Below are 18,406 nucleotides of genomic sequence, written 5' to 3'. Positions count from 1 at the left end.
TTTTTTATGGTGGGAATAGATTTGAAAGCTAACGATCGTCCAACCAGAAGAATCTACACGGTAACCAGCTAATGATTGATCGGACCCAGAAAATTCGCTGAAAGTCAAAGTTTTGACTTTCTTGTTTTAAGCAACGGATGCAGATCCATGAGGCTTGACCCACTGAAATCAAATATAAAATATCTAGTTGTGAGAGTTGTGGCAAAACTACACTAAATTTAGGTTATGCTCACGAGAATTTCCTTGGCTATGTTTGGTTACCAAAAATTACAAAGGAAAGAAAAGAAATGCTAAAAAAAATAATTTTTTTTATGTTTGATTATCCTATGAAAAATATAAAAGAAAATTAAATATAATTAAAACTAATTAAAAATTTATATATTTTTAAATTATTTAATCTTTATATTGATGAGTTAAAATAAATAAAATGAATTTGAAGTAATAAAAAAAGAATTTATCAACTTTTAATCTATTTTTTTATTTTTCTTCACTTTTTATTTCTTTCTATTTTTCCATTGTATTTTCTTTCCCTCGCATTTTCCCTCAAATTTTCCGGGAACCAAACATAGCCTTAGGGTACGTTTGGTTTAGGAAAATCTAGAGGAAAATGTAAAGTAAAAAAATATAAAGGAAAAAAATAAAAAAATAAAAAATTTAAAATTAATAAATTATTTTTATGTGTTATTTTAAATTTGTTTATTTATTTTAATTCATAATTAAATAATTTGAGAATGCATAAATATTTTACTAATTTTGATTATATTTGATTTTTTTTATATTTTTTTTAAGATAACCAAATAATAAAATAAATTTTTTTAATATTTTTTGATAACCAAATATAACCTTAATATAAAGAAAATGACTATTGAATTTATATTTTTAAATTTTTTTAATAATATAGAAAAAAAAGTAAGGTTATCTAATTTGTGGTATTAATGGAAACAATTATTAATAATTTGTGGTATTAATGCGCTCCATGTAGTGTGAGTGGCAGTGTAAGAATGTGGCCCACAAATCCTATGGATTTACTTCACGAAGTCAACAAGATCAGCGGCACGCAGTTAATATTAATACCAAGGGGCCTCCATTGTTGACTTTGACAAGCATGCGAAGCGCTCAACCCACACCACTCCTCGACCTTAGGCCACGTTTGCGGGACAAATGCGTGTAGAAATAAAAATTAAAATAAAAATAAATCCAAATTTCATAGATCTTTAAATATTTATCATTATATATTTTGTAATTTTATTAAAGTAATTTATTGTTACGAGATTATATCAAATTAATATAAAAGTTTGCAAATAATTATTTATATATTTAATTATTTCTTAGCATATTTTTAAATATATATAAATGCATATCGAATTTATTCTAAAAAACAAGCCTGTTTTTAGAATATTATTTTTAATGAAATATATTTTCAAAAATTTTAAAAATATTATGAATTCTAAAGAATAAAAAATTTTGTAAATAAATTCTCTACATATTTTTTTTTATGGTGGGAATAGATTTGAAAGCCAACGATCGTCCAACCAGAAGAATCTACACGGTGACCAGCTAATGATTGATCGGACCCAGAAAATTCGCTGAAAGTCAAAGCTTTCTTGTTTTAAGCAACGGATTCAGATCCATGGGGCTTGACCCACTGAAATCAAATATAAAATATCTAGTTGTGAGAGTTGTGGCAAAAGCCGCAAAACTACGCTAAATTTAGGTTATGCTCACGAGAATTTCCTTAGGGTACGTTTGGTTTAGGAAAATTTGGAGGAAAATGTAAAGTAAAAAAATAGAAAGGAAAAAAAGAAAATAATAATAAATTTAAAATTAATAAATTATTTTTATGTGTTATTTTAAATTTGTTTATTTATTTTAATTTATGATTAAATAATTTGAGAATGCATAAATATTTTACTAATTTTGATTATATTTGATTTTTTTTATATTTTTTTAGGACAATCAAATGATAAAATAAAATTTTTTAATACTTTTTGATAACCAAATATAACCTTAATATAAAGAAAATGACTGTTGAATTTATATTTTTAAGTTTTTTTTAATAATATAGAAAAAAAGTAAGGTTATCTAATTTGTGGTATTAATGGAAATAATTATTTTTTAATAATGTTATTGAGTTTATCTATATCTAAATTAGTATTTTGAAAATGTCTTTTAAATTAAAAATAATTTTTAAGATTTTAAATTTTTTATCCCTATTTTTTATTTTTAAAAACTAAAAAGTAATAAACCCTATACTGTGATTTTTTTTTTTTTATGAAAATATTATATATTTATATTTTTAATAAAAACAATTTTTAGTATTTTTCATTTTTTCAATTATTTCTCATAATGTTTAAAAAAAAAAATCTTAAACTACTTTAAATTTATTTTAAAAATAAATTTTCAGAAAATATTTTTAATCCAAATTTGTAAAATATATTTGACACTAAAGAAACAAAAATGGAAGGAAATTCCAAATAAGCCCTCAAGGCCGCCCTTAGCTGGAAGCCCATTTACCATATTCGTGTTCAATTTGGTCACGCGAGCAAGTGTCTATAAATTCAAGATTTGGTCTAGGCATTACGTAGCCAAATTCAGAGAAATGGAGACTTCAAAACTTTTTCTTCTCTCCTCCTCTCTCCTCCTAGTCTTACTCGCCACTCGTCCATGCCCTTCTCTCTCTGAACGTTGCAACCCAAAAGACAAAAAAGTTCTCCTTCAAATCAAAAAAGCCCTAGACAATCCCTACATTCTAGCTTCGTGGAATCCCAACACCGATTGCTGCGGATGGTACTGCGTCGAATGTGACCTCACCACCCACCGCATCAACTCGCTCACCATCTTCTCCGGCCAGCTATCCGGCCAGATTCCCGACGCTGTTGGTGACCTTCCGTTCCTCGAGACCCTCATCTTCCGCAAGCTCTCTAACCTCACCGGTCAGATCCCGCCGGCGATTGCCAAACTCAAGCACCTAAAAATGGTTCGCCTTAGCTGGACCAACCTCTCCGGTCCCGTGCCGGCGTTCTTCAGCGAGCTTAAGAACCTCACGTACCTCGACCTCTCCTTCAATAACCTATCTGGACCCATTCCCGGCAGCCTCTCTCTCCTCCCCAACCTCGGCGCACTCCATCTCGACCGGAACCACCTCACCGGCCCAATCCCTGACTCCTTCGGAAAATTCGCCGGCTCTACCCCAGGTCTACACCTCTCACACAACCAACTTTCCGGGAAAATCCCATATTCTTTCAGAGGATTCGACCCCAACGTCATGGACTTATCGCGTAACAAGCTTGAGGGTGACCTGTCAATATTCTTCAATGCCAATAAGTCAACACAGATCGTTGACTTCTCACGGAACTTGTTCCAGTTTGATCTTTCGAGAGTGGAATTCCCGAAGAGTTTGACGTCGTTGGACCTTTCGCATAACAAGATCGCCGGGAGCCTGCCGGAGATGATGACTTCTCTGGATTTACAGTTCCTGAACGTGAGTTACAATCGTTTGTGTGGTAAGATTCCGGTGGGTGGGAAGTTGCAGAGCTTCGATTACGACTCCTACTTTCACAATCGGTGCTTGTGTGGTGCTCCACTCCAGAGCTGCAAGTGACGGATTTGAGCTTCACATCTCTAAAATAAATGAATTGTGCTCATTTAAATATCAATTTCCCTAAAATAAATGAAACGGACATACAAGTCTATGAGTTCCATCGATCTAGAAGGAAATCTATTAGATTTAAAAAAAAAGAATCACGAGAAATATTATAAATAAAAAGGAAAAATAAAAGAAAAACAAATTTCCAAAATTAGAAAGTTATATTTAGTTTAGATATGATATAAAATATGATAAAAAATATTAACATATTAAATATTGAATAAGATATCTTATTTTCTAATTATCTTATTCAGTATTCAATTTACAAAGAGATAAGGTAAATAATGCAAAAACTTTAGTGATAATTTCATACGCAGAAATGAGATATACACTAATTATGAATATTCGAGTAATTTTTAATCTATAATTTGATTATTTTAATTACTAAAAGATTAATAAAAATACAAAATTACTAATTAAACATATCTGAATAATGTTAGATATGAAAGAGTTTTCCATTTTTTATAACAAATATTAAATATAGGATAGTAGTATAATTTAATTTTAAAAATATTAAATATTATGATAAAATGGGTTATTTCGTGATGTTGCATGTTGGATAAGGGATAAAGTTTTTTATACTATGTAAGTATAAGCTTTTCTTAATCTTGTAGACAAGTTTTAAAGATATGTGAGCTCATTTGGTATAATAGTTGATTCTTGACCTCAATATAGGGGTTTGTTTGATCATATGAGGGTGTCTGTTTGTTTGATTTTATAATATTGTGGGATACAACAAAAATGTTGTGTTTGTGATATCTCACATTAGATAAAGGAATTTTTTTTTTTACATTATTTAAATATGAACTATTTTTAATCTTATGGGTGCATCTTAAAGCCAAGGATCTCTTTGAATCTAAAAGAGTTAATATCTATATGTTATATATGTATTATATTGTGCAAAACATGTTAACTAATAAATATTTTTTATATATAAATTTAATTATTTAATTAAATTTTTAAATATTTTATTTTAAAACATTTATATTTATTAAATGATTATATTAACAAGTTAAATTATATCTATTTTTTCAAAGAGAAGATAAAATTAAATTTTATTTATTTATTTTTAAATAATATTTCAAATATAATTCAATGATGTACCATTTATATTCAAATTGGAAATAAGTTTTATAATAAATTAATAAAATATTTATTTATTTTCTATATTTTTTTATTGTTTTTGAAAAGAAAATTTGAATATTAAATAAAATTAATTAATTATTATTTTATTAAATTAATTAATTATAATGAATAAAATATAGTTAATTTAATTTATTTTTATTACTTAATAAATAGATATATTTTATTATTTGTTGAATTTTAAAAATTAAAATAATAATCTTATTCAAATACAGTATATAACACTTATAAAACTAAAAAAAAAAAAAGGAAATCATGTAAGCATACACCAACTACAAAAAAATATGAGATTTTGAAACTTTACTTTTTCCTTTTTAATTTTGGTGTAAAGTAGAAAAAATATTATCTATTCATACACTCTAATAGTGTTTTCAAAATTGTTACACAATTACCCTTAAAAGTAAATAACAAAGTACACATCAATTTAATATCACATGTTAATAAGTCCATGCGTCATTTATTTTTATTACTTCTTTCACATCAATATATCTCCCATACTTCTTGTTACTTTCCTTTTTTTTTTTTTTTTTTTTCCTCTTTTTCATAAAACTTTTTTAATTTTAATTTTTTTAATATCTAATTTCTCCATATTTATTGATTTTAATTATTTTTTGACATATTAAACTTAAAATGATAATATATAACAAATAGTTAATATAACCAATTGAATAAAACAAAATATATAATGGACAAAAATGAAAATATTATCCCACAACTAATATATTCTATGATTTTAAATATTAATTATAATAATACATTTTATAAATTAAGGTTTAAATTTAAAAATTCTATTTTATTAGATGTACCAAATTTTTGGTGTAGAAATTCAACTGATACCATTTTATAATGCAGATTGAAATTTACGTGAATGAAACAAAATATACTAGCTAGTTTTCGGTAATGAGCTAAATAAAAAAAAAAGTAGTTAGAAATAAAAAAATAATATTATAATATAGATTTAAAATAAAAATATATATTAAAAATGAATAATTAAATTTTTTTAAAAATGATAAATATTTTAAAAAAAAATCTATGATTTTAAATCAACAAGGAATCATTTCCATCGCTTATTTCATATAAACGTCAAGGGCTAACATTTCAAGCTATTAACATGTCTCCATTTGCCTTACTGCCCAACCCACGCCTCAAATCTAGTCATAGTTTAAAAAAAATAAGTTTTTCACCCACATTCATGCGTCTTCCATGAAGGTTGTGCTCTTAGGTTGACTAGTGCACATAGTCTACCAATATAATGGTTTCAGCAATAGGCATGCCTCTAAAATCAAGGGTGTGCCCTAGTTTACATACTGCATATAGTATACCAAAATAATGTTATCATACCCATGGGCATGCCTATGCAATGAAGGGTGCACCTCTACTTTGCCCTCTGCATATAACATAGTAATATAACGTCATTCACACATAGACATGCCTTTCAAATGGAAGGTGCGCCCCTAGATTGCCTTCTGCACATAACATACCCAACTAATGTTATTGTATAATAAAAATTCCATCGATTCTAAGGATACAGTGTAAATGTTTGAATATATTCCCATGGCGTTAATGGGTCAACCTCCATTTTACCAACTCCTCACATAACACGAAGCCAATCACTTTCTTATAGGTTTCAAAATAAAATCATGGATCATCCATGTTTCTATGGGGGACCTGGAAGCAATAGGATTAGATGTACCAAATTTAATGAAGGATGTACCAAATTTAATGAATGATGTACTAAATTTAATTAATGATGTACCAAATTTTGTGAATGATGTATCAAAGGTTCCAGAGTGCGTTCCAAGGTGGGAATAGGCCCCCAATCACCTCCTTATAGGTTCCAAAATGAAATCATGGACCATCCATGTTGAGATGGGGGACCCGAAAGTAATAGGATCAGATGTATCAAATTTAATGACGGATGTACCAAATTTATTGAAGGATATACCAAGGGTTCCAAAGTGCTTTCCGAGGTGGGGATTGACCTCTAATTACTTCCTTATGGGTTCCAAAATGAAATCATGGACCACATCCATGTTCAGATGGGGGACCTGGAAGCAATAGGATCAGATGTACCATATTTGATGAAAGATGTACCAAATTTAATGAAGGATATGCCAAATTTTGTGAAGGATGTACAAAAGTTTCCAAAATACATTACGAGGTGGGGATCGACCCCCAATCACTTTATTATAGGTTCCAAAATGAAATCATGAACCATCTATGTTCAGCTGGGGGATCCAAAAACAATAGGATCAAATGTACCAAATTTAATGAATGATGTACCAAATTTTGTGAATGATGTACGAAGTGTTCCAAAGTGCATTCCGATGTGGGGATCGAAGGCCAATCACTTCCTTATGGGTTTCTAAAGGAAATCATGGACCATCTATATTCATATAGGGTCCCGAAAACAATAGGATCGGATGTACCAAATTTAATGAAGGATGCACCAAATTTTGTGAAATGTGTACCAAGTGTTTCAAAGTGCTTTCTGAGGTGAGGATCGCCCCCTAATCACTTCCTTATGGGTTTCAAAATGAAATCATTGACCATCCATGTTCAGATGGGGGACCCGAAAGCAATAGGATCGGATGTACCAAATTTAATAAATGATGTACAAAATTTAATTAAGGATGTACCAAGGGTTCCAAAGTGCGTTCTGAGGTGGGAATCGGCCCCCAATCACTTCCTTATTGGTTCCAAAATGAAACCTTGGACCATCCATGTTCAGATGGGGGACCCGGAAGCAATAGGATCGGATGTACCAAATTTAATGAAGGATATAACAAATTTTGTGAATGAAGTACCAAGGGTTCCAAATTGCGTCCCGAGGTAGGGGTTAGCCTCCAACCACTTCCTTATGGGTTGTTAAAGGAAATCATAGACCACCCATGTTCAAATGGGGGTCCCGAAAACATTAGGATTGGATGTACCAAATTTAATGAAAGATGTATCAAATTTTGTGAAAGATGTACCAAGCGTTCCAAAGTGCGTTCCAAGGAGAGGATCGGTCCCCAATCACTTTCTTATGGGTTCGAAAATGAAATCATGAACGATCATGTTCAGATGGGGAACTCGGAAATAATTGGAATAGATGTAACCAATTTAATGAATGATGTATCAAATTTTGTGAAATATGTACCAAGGGTTCCAAAGTGTGTTCCGAGGTGGGGATTAACCCCCAATCACTTCCTTATGGGTTCCAAAATGAAATCATGGATCATCCATATTCAAATGAGGGTCCTGAAAATAATAGGAACAGATGTACCAAATTTAATGAAGGATGTACCAAATCTTGTGAAGGATGTACCAAGGGTTCCAAAGTGCATTCCAAGGTGGGGATCAACCCCCAATCATTTTCTTATAGTTTCCAAAATGAAATTATGGACTATCCATATTCGGATGGGGAACCTGAAAGCACTAGGATCGAATGTACCAAATTTAATGACGGATGTACCAAATTTAATGACGGATGTACCAAATTTAATGAAGAATGTACCAAATTTTGTGAAGGATGTACCAAGAGTTCCAAAATGCATTTCGAGGTGGGGATCGACCCCTAATCATTTCCTTATGGGTTCCAAAATGAAATCATGGACCATCTATGTTTAGATGGGGGACTTGGAAGTAATAAGATTGGATGTACCAAATTTAATGAAGGATGTACCAAATTTTTTAAGGATGTACCAAGGGTTCCAAAGTGCATTCCAACGTGGGAATCAACCCCCAATCACTTCCTTATGGGTTCCAAAATGAAATCATGGACCATCCTTGTTTAGATGAGGATCTTGAAAACAATAGGAATGTATGTACCAAATATAATGAATGATGTACCAAATTTTGTGAATGATGTATCAATGGTTCCAAAGTGCATTTCGAGGTGGGGATCATACCACAATCACTTTCTTATGGGTTCCAAAATGAAATCATGAACCATCTATGTTCATATGGGGGACCTGGAAGCAATAGGATCAAATGTACCAAATTTAATGAAGGATATACCAAATTTTGTGAATGATGTACCAAAGGTTCCAAAGTGCGTTTCGATGTGGGGATCGGCCCCCAATCACTTCCTTATGGGTTGCTAAAGGAAATCATGGACCATCCATGTTTAGATGGGGGTCCCAGAAGCAATAAGATAGGATGTACCAAATTTTGTGAAGGATATACCAAGAGTTCCAAAGTGCATTTCGAAGTGGGGATCAACCCCCAATCACTTCCTTATGGGTTCCAAAATGAAATCATGGATCATCCATGTTCAGATGGTGGTCCCGTAAGCAATAAATCGGATGTATCAAATTTAATGAAGGATGTACCAAATTTTGTGAAGAATGTACCAAATCTTTGAGGTGGGGATTGGCTTCGTGTTATGTGAGGAGTTGGTAAAAGGGTGGTTGACCCATTAACACCATAGGAAGACATTCGAACATTTACATTGTACCTTTATAATCAATGGAATTTCTTTTATATAATAACATTAGTTTGGTATGTTATGTGCGGAAGGCAATCTAGGGGTGCACCTTCCATTTGAAAGACATGTCTATGTGTGAATGACATTATATTACTATGCTACATGCAGAAGGCAAAGTAGGGGTGCACCATTCATTGCATAGGCATGCTCATGGGTATGATAACATTATTTTGGTATACTATATCCAATATGCAAACTAGGGGCACACCATTGATTTTAGAGGCATGCCTATTGCTGAAACAATTATATTGGTAGGCTATGCGTACTAGTCAACCCAAGAGCACAACCTTCGTGGAAGACGCATGAATGTGGGTGAAAAACTTATTTTTGTTAAGATATGTGCAATAGAAAAAAGATAGGCATGACTCTCTATTAGAGGCATGCCTTTAGGATGACTAGATTTGAGGTGTGGGTTGGGCAGTAAGGCAAATGGAGGCATGCTGATAGCTTGAAAGGTTGGCCCTTGACGTTCATATGAAATAAGCGATGAAAATGATTCCTTGTTGATTTAAAATCATAGATTTTTTTTTAAAGATTTTTTTTAAAAATATTAATCATTTTAAAATTTTTATAATTGTTCATTTTTAATTTATTTTTTATTTTAAATCTATATTATCATTTTATTTTATATTATCTTTTTATTTTTAACTACTTTTTTTTTGTTTAGCTCATTACCAAAAACTAGCTAGTATATTTTGTTTCATTCACATAAATTTCAATACGCATTATAAAATGGTACCAGTTGAATCTCTATACCAAAAATTTAGTACATCTAATAAAATAGAATTTTTAAATTTAAACCTTAATTTATAAAATATATTATTATAATTAATATTTAAAATCATAGAATATATTATTTGTGGGATAATATTTTCATTTTTGTCTATTATATATTTTGTTTTTATTTAATTTGTTATATTAATTATTTATTATATATTATCATTTTAAGTTTAATATGTCAAAAATATAATTAAAATCAATAAATATAGAGAAATTAGAGATTAAAAAAATTAAAATTAAAGAAGTTTTATGAAAAATGCACGAGCATATTAAAAAGAATATAAAGGAAAAAAATGAAAAATAATAATAAAAATTATAATATGTGATAATGGATTATGGTGGTAAGAGAAGAAAAAAAAAGGGAATGTAACAAATGGTAAAAGAGATATATTGATGTGAGAAAAATAATAAAAATAAATGTACTTATTAATGGTATTAAATTAATGTGTACTTTGTTCTTTTAAGGGTAATTATTGAACAAATTTGAAAATACTATTAGAGTGCATGAATATATAATATTTTACACTAAAATTAAAAAAGAAAAAGTAAAGTTTCAAAACTGCTTTTTTTTCTTATTTTTTTATTTTTTTATTTTTTATGGTTTGAGATTGGTACGAAAGTGGGACATTCATAATATAGTCAACCATGGCATAGAATATAATAATTTTATAAGTTGGAGACTATCAACCTAATCGACCGGGTTGAGATAGAATATAATAGTTTTATAATACCACACTGAAATGGCATGAAGTATAAAATTTGACTGTGGGGCCCAACGTCCAGGGTGTTCTCTGGCTTATTTCGGGGTGAAAGATCATTTTCAAAGTCAGGACCCAGCCCAAATGTTAAGGCCTGTCAGTGAGGCCCATTAGCATGCCAATCATGCGAGCCACGGTCCCACCAGCGAATAACAACAAAGTAGGGACGATCCTCTTATCCTGGCCCTCCCATCCCCTATCTCCTATCTTTCCCACTCACCATGTCTTTTGAAAATTACTTACATGGTAGATAAAACCTAGTATTTATAATTTTTTAATTAAATATTTTTATTGAAAATATAAAAGGCCCATATTTAATAAAATTCCATGCCATTAATCGAGTACCCTATCAATGGAAATATCTATAATTTGAAAAGGCCAAAAAAGGTTAAAATAGAAAAAGTAAAAGTTACTAGAAGGACCCTATTTTTTTTATTTATTCTTATTTGATAGATTTTTATTTTTTTATCTTAAAGAAATTTTATTGTACTTGTCATTATTGTGTCCACTTTTTGGATAAGAATTTACAAATATGTGGATCAAATTGAAAATGGAGACTGACATGGAATCCTGAAATAGGAAAGGGAATTCGTTGGCGAGGAGTGGCGAGATAAAATATATACACTATCGGGGCGCGGTTAGGTTAGGTAAGGTTGATCATCCATCCGGTGCAGGAAAGGCGGATATAGCCGTCTGTCTCTCTCCGCACGAGGAGAGAAAAAGGGGAGGGGAAAGGGGGAGCCGAGAAGGATTTTGCGTTATTGAGAGGGAGGATGGGTGTAATAAAGGCGGCGATTGGTGATGGGGTGTTGACTTTCATGTGGGTGTTCTGCGTTTCGACGGTGGGGATATTCACCTCTCTCATATCGTCGGCCTTGGGGGTTCAGGCGCTGCCGTTGGCTGCGATTTTCATCACCACTGTCCTTATCTTTGTTCTTGTGTTCGTGTTCAGCGCGATAGGGGATGTCTTGGGTGGGGCCAGCTTCAATCCCACTGCAACTGCTGCGCTCTATGCCGCCGGTGTCACACCCGACAGCCTCATCTCCATGGCTTTCCGTTTTCCTGCTCAGGTTTGAATACTTCCTCTTCTAATTATTCGAAGATTCCGCTGCAGTGGGCACTCGCACACCCACCCATCCATACCCACACACACATTCCGTGATTCGATTCACGCGGATTCTGCATACTGTTTCTTCAAGCATCGCCTTCCTTTTCCATCCACTTTTTGGAGGATTTCTCACATGCTTTCTCGCCCCCTTTTGTTTGTCTTCCAACCTCTTTTTTTGGCCCCATCCAATAGAATATATGCCCCTTTTCTAATATTCATGATATGGCTAATGCTACATAGTACATCCAGAATTTTTTTTCCTTTTTCTTCTTCTTCTTTTTTTTTTTTTATCAAAACCAAAATAAGATTCGCTCCATTCGGCATTTAGGAAAATGTAGATTGTATAATTGTCTATCAATTGTAAAATTTTCAATGAAGTAGGATAATGGTCTTGCAATCTCAATACCAAGCCACCCCATCTATGGGCATGTGCACATTATTTTTCCAGATTATACACAATGATTATCTACCGAGAATGTTAATCTCTCATTGACAGGCAGCTGGTGCTGTGGGTGGTGCCCTGGCAATCATGGAGGTGATGCCAACACAGTACAAACACATGCTTGGGGGGCCTTCTTTGAAAGTGGACTTGCATACTGGAGCCATTGCTGAGGGGATTTTGACCTTTACAATTAGCTTTCTCGTGCTTTTGGTTGTCCTCAAAGGTCCAAAGAGTCCAGTATTGAAGACATGGTTGCTTGCCATGGCGACTGTAACTCTGGTCGTCTCAGGCTCTGCTTACACTGGGCCTTCCATGAATCCCGCCAATGTGAGTATACCATCACTATTTTGCATCATGTTCCCACCATCAACTGCTTGCTTTGCCTTTCCTTCTTGATATCATGCATTCACTTGAATCTGATCTACTTGCTGAAGTATGTACAATGCTGCTATGGTGCCACAAAATTTATATTCTTCCGGTAGTTTTAACTACAAAGTATAAATTGCTATGCAAGAATATATGTGCATTAAAGTTTAACTAATATGAAGTTAGGAATTGTCTCATTTCCTTGGCATTTCACTTTAATTTTTCAAAATCATGTAACATTGATTATTTTTTATTTTTTATTTTTGATAGGTTAACATTGATTATTTAACTACATTGATGATTGATGAAAAGATATATTTTTGTTGGGTATGGATTTGTGCATTTTGTAATGGCATACCACATCTGCCTGCATGGAATATAACATATTAATTCTTAGAGCCTAGTATTTGTAGAAAGTATTCGTATATCACCTAAGTATGATCCTTGATCCCAATTCTAACCAACCACTTGAACAAAGCATTTGCAAAAAGATATAGAAATTGCTAATGATGATCACTCATCAACCAAATCCACAAATTAACCAATATCATCATTTTCCATTGTTAGATTTGATCTTAATCTATCATTTTTGAACTTAATCTAGGTCTAGTATCAAATTAGCCTACTGGTGTAGCATCTAGCAACATGATCCCCATGTCAAATCATCATCATCAAACATGGTCATCTTCTACACATTCTTTAGATTTTACATCTCCCATTCTTCCTGTCAATCATTTATGAGGATTTGTATAAAATGAAGGATGAAATTCCTTTAAAAAATTAGAAAATAAACAAAAGAAAATGTTATGCATATAAAAGTGTAAAGCAAAAAGACCCTCGTAGTAGAAAGCTTTTAGTTTTACACCCTAAGAAAGAAATCCAAAAATCAAGGGAGCATGATCATCAACCAAATTAACTAGAGAATAGTCCTCCCCTTAGCCAACCTAGTGGCTTCTCAATTAATCGATTTGGGATTCCATAAGAAGCAACCTAACATCCTACCCAAGTCCAAAAGTTGCTAAATCCAATGGTTATGTCTCTAAGACCCTCTATTACTAGTCACACAAGCCAAAACTATAGGCGACTTACACTAGCAAACTCGTTGTGTTCAACTCTCTTGCTACTTTGAGACACTTATGCTTCAATAGCTTGCATAAATTCAACTATCTTAAAAAAATACTTGAATAATATCACATCTATTGTATTCCCCTAATGCCTATCTTCACTATCAAAACTTGATTCAATAGCTTGTAGTTTTAAGGTGCAAGGCACAAGGCACAAGATGCAACATGAGGCACATCTGGATGAAGTGGAATGCGATCTAGGATGCATATCAATCTTATAAAATATGATTCAAAATCTAATCCAATTAGTTAAAAATTTAAGGCTTCAAACATTTAAAAGAAACATTCAATAAAAAAGTAATGATATTATATAACTTCCAATATACAATTAGAAATTTCAGGAATAAAAGTATTTAAAAAGGAAGAGTTAAATAGACAAGGGCACCTCTTCAATAAGGCGCATGTCTTGTCAAGCGAGGTGTTCTAACTAGGGAGTGGTTGTGCCTTGTGCCTTGAGCCTTAAGCGTGCCTTTTAAAACTATGCAGTAGCTTACCTACATTCAACTGTATTCAAAAAGACTTGAATAATATGACATCTATTGGAATCCTCCAATTCCAATGCCTATCTTTTTTTTTTATATAGGAAACGACAAAGGAATATATTAATAGAAAAAAGAAGTACAAGGGAAGGATGAGGAATCCTCCCACCAAAGAAAACTAAACTATAAGAACACGAAAACAAGAAAATACAATATAATACGAACAAACTCTCTAGACTAGACCAACCCAAAACTCTCCCACCAATGCCTATCTACATTCTCCATTTTGCCACCACTTGTCAAAACTCTTAGATTCAAGGAAAAGAGGATTTTCAAACAATTATGTTTTTTACCCTTTACCTTAAATACACCTTCATGGCTGTAACCCAAAATAAATAATCAGGTCGCTTTAGTTTCATTGAAACAATACGGTTTGGAAGGAAATGAATCTTCGGTCATTTGATAATGAGGAGCATTCAACTCATTTTTTGGAGATATTCTTTCTTAGAAATTTGTTTACTTGGGTAAAGAAGTACATAGGGACAGATTCTACATCTTTACTTGATTTTGTTGAGTTGTTGGGTTCTTGTTAAGTGAGGGTGTTGTTGCTAGGGCTCTTTCTTGTTTTTTGTGCCATTAGGTGCTATTTGTGCATACGTCACGTGTACTTTGGTGCGTCCTAGTGGCGCTTTTTATTTTTTTAATGAAAGTGGTTTAATCTATAAATAAAAAAAAGAAAGAGTTTTACTGAAACAATCTGAATACCAACACTATCTCTACATTTGATCATCACTAAATGCCATAATTTATTTATTTTTTTAACTATTGAAAGGAGAAAATTGGAGCCATCACACTTAACTTTGAAGCAAAAGGATGTGAGGTAACTTCAACACTAAACCAAATTTGCACTATACTTGCATAACATGACATGGCCACCGATACATTTGACAATAGGTCTCACACGTAGTACTTACATCACACATGCACAAAGAGTGACTTAGCACTTGGATTGGCAGCTTTCAAGCACAGGTATTCTAGTGGTACTGTGGCGGTATTGTTGGAAGTACTGCAGTGTGGTACTTCAGCATTACTGTTGCAGTACCATAGCATGAGAAGGAGAAAAGAGTTGGGTTTTGTGCTGATAATACAAATTATATTTATAGTTCTTAAAGTACCATGAAAACCTAAACTAATCCTTGTTACAATTATTACTATTAACCTTTAACAGATGGGAAGGAGGTTGGGTATTATGGAAATGGAATTAGATTTTCAATTGTTACTATGATATGATCTATTAAGAGATGTGAAAATAGTGTATGATTTTTCCACTATGAACTTGAAGGCAGTTAACTCTGCCCCTAATTCCTTGTCTGATAAATAGGGAGAGGTGCTATTGTAGTTCGTCGGAAGATCAGAATATTGGTCAAACCAATGTAACTCTTAACTTCATTTCACTGCCTCCACCCTCATTACCACTACCTGGCTGTTATTGTCACCGACTCATTTTTTACTTCATCATCAACTCTGCCAATACTATAACACTACCACTGACATTCTGTCCAACTTGCATGTAATGCTACTGCAACAATCAGTACCTTACTGAGCTAATGTGATCTCTACCAATAATAAAATTGGCCCCCAGCACAACCTCCACCCGACATAAACAATACATTCCATCATAATCACTGCATCACCTCTTTTGTTGCTTCCATTTTATATAGTTCTACCACCATGTCCACACCCATAACTGCCCAGTACACATGTTTCATGTTTAAGTTGGCTGCTGCATTTATTAATAACATATTCCTCCACTGTCCTACTAGTGCCTTTTGTTTGTCTTCCTCTTCTAGGAAGCTGAGACTGTTGGGTTGTATCAAGGCCTGATTGGTCTACTTGGCATCAAACTTCCAAGGTTGAGGAGTATAGGGTAGGCCTTTTTGGCAGTTCACCTATTTTTGCTTTGGAGACTACGTTGGAGGAGCATAAAAAGTTGTGTGCATGAGTTGGGGGGGAGTTTGGTAACAGGATTTTTAAGCATGGTAATGAGTCAAATGCAGCTATGTGGAGCAAAATCTGATTGCTTATCCATGCTAATTCCTTTAGAAAGGAATTCACTGGTATCCCTTTGGCAAAACAAGAGCTGCAATAAGATAGGGGTTGGTGCCCTCATTTCCACACACAGCACATTGTAATACACTCTTGGATTCTCTGTGTATATGGAGCAAAATCTGATTGCTTATCCATGCTAATTCCTTTAGAAAGGAATTCACTGGTATCCCTTTGGCAAAACAAGAGCCGCAATTGGATAGGGGTTGGTGCCCTCATTTCCACACACAGCACATTATAATACATTCTTGGATTCTCTGTTTATGTCAGCACTGGGAAATTTGCTATGGAAGTCCCACCCTTGGGAAATTTGGGTTAGGTTGGTATTGCTGGCTAATAGCATTAATTGCTGGATTTGTTTCTTCTGTTTTGTGTTTATGAAATCTTTATTGTTGGGGCATTACGATTTGAAATGATGGTCAGCATTTCCTTGCTCCCTTTTCCATTATTTAAAAGCCTAATTATATTTATATTTATTTTGTCTCTGCAGGCATTTGGATGGGCATATATAAACAATTGGCATAACACATGGGACCAGTTGTACGTTTACTGGATCTGCCCCTTCATAGGGGCAATATTGGCTGCATGGGTCTTCCGATTCCTATTTCCAGCACCAACAAAGCAGAAGAAAGCCTGAGAAGGGGCATGAACTGAAATTCTATGTTAGTAGGTAAGTTAACTTAATAGGATTTTATTCTATTTTCTGGTTGTGGGCTGAAACTATCATCTGTCTAGTGAATAAACGTGGAAGAAGATGGAAGTAGAACAAATCTCTAGTGAATCATTGTGATGTAGATTTAAGTCGCATCTTGAATTTGGGCCTTTGAGAACAAATTTGGCTTGATTGCTTGGAATCCCGCATTTTCTTCCTTCAGGGTTTGATTTGGCCCAAACTATGCAAAGCTCTTTTTTTTTTTTTACCTTCGTTTTATTCAAGCTTTTTATTGGTGGACTCGATCTTATGGATCATGGTTGAGAGTATGTGATAGAACCGTTGATTAAATTATAAATCTGCCTCAGCCACTGTGATTTCGCATTATACGTGACATGATTCCATATTGAAAATGTATCATCAAGCATGGATTGTCATATATGCATATCCCTATCCTCCCAGGTTCCATTGCTTTATGCCCAACGTATTATTCCTTTCTATTTTATGTCGGATTTCATTGCTTTGTACATGTTTATATCCTAAAACTGAACGATCTAAATGACTCATAGCGATTGCATGGAATTGGTAGCATGGATTTTTAAAAATGGGATGTGGCCCCAGAAAAGATGGAAAATTGGGGTACCTCTTTGGATAATACCGAGTTCGGCCTAACTCATTAGGCAAATGTAAAACTAGTGCATAAGTGTTTGACTATAGATAACCAGTAGGTGCTGGATTAGGTGAACTCCACGTGGAAAACTACAGAATGTCGCAGTCAAGACTTAGCAGTTGGATTCGATTTTGAGCTCACACATTTTCTTGTTCATCATGGGTTTGACTAGTCTGTTATGCAAGTATGGTCTCTATCCTTTTAACTAGAACCGCCTGCTCGCATGCATATTCATATTCGCCCTGTCGTGCTTTCCCTTCTTGGGGTTTTCCCAAAGTTTTCAATGTTCTTGGGATCCTAGAACAGAGCTCTGAATATTTCAAAGCTGACAAGAGAGTTATCGGTGGTTTATCACGCGGATAATATTTTCTGCATTGGAAATGACACGTGGGGATTTGAAATTTTAGCTGCACAAGCTACCAAACATGGCGGAAATGATTACCCAACCTTTTGACAATCTCTCAACCACTTTATTTGTATCACACGTGACCTATGATTATTGTATTATTTATGAATTACGGCTATAAACCCCAATATCTTAATTTATAAATTCAAAGGATTAGTTAAATATTATTAATTAATTTAATTAGAAAATGAAAAAGTACTGTTAGATTGTAAACGGATAATGGATTATGACAATATCTTATTTTGATTGAAAGAA

General features: G+C 33.1%; 2 protein-coding genes across 2 annotated transcripts; both read left to right on the top strand.

Annotated features, from left to right (window-relative positions):
* Positions 1 to 2,599: 2,599 nt before the first annotated feature.
* On the top strand, positions 2,600 to 3,601 carry LOC100232865 (polygalacturonase inhibiting protein). Its single transcript, NM_001281177.1, is given in 1 exon segment — positions 2,600 to 3,601. A coding segment is annotated over 1 exon segment (1,002 nt).
* Positions 3,602 to 11,402: 7,801 nt separating this feature from the next.
* LOC100232979 (small basic intrinsic protein 1) lies at positions 11,403 to 17,172 on the top strand. Its single transcript, NM_001280948.1, is given in 3 exon segments — positions 11,403 to 11,868; positions 12,403 to 12,675; positions 16,914 to 17,172. Coding segments are annotated over 3 exon segments (717 nt in total). The 5' UTR covers positions 11,403 to 11,571; the 3' UTR covers positions 17,061 to 17,172.
* Positions 17,173 to 18,406: the final 1,234 nt, after the last annotated feature.

This window comes from Vitis vinifera, chromosome 8 (genome assembly GCF_030704535.1).
Source record: "Vitis vinifera cultivar Pinot Noir 40024 chromosome 8, ASM3070453v1".
NCBI classification, from domain to species: Eukaryota; Viridiplantae; Streptophyta; class Magnoliopsida; order Vitales; family Vitaceae; genus Vitis; species Vitis vinifera.
This window is presented reverse-complemented; position numbering and strand designations above follow the sequence as displayed.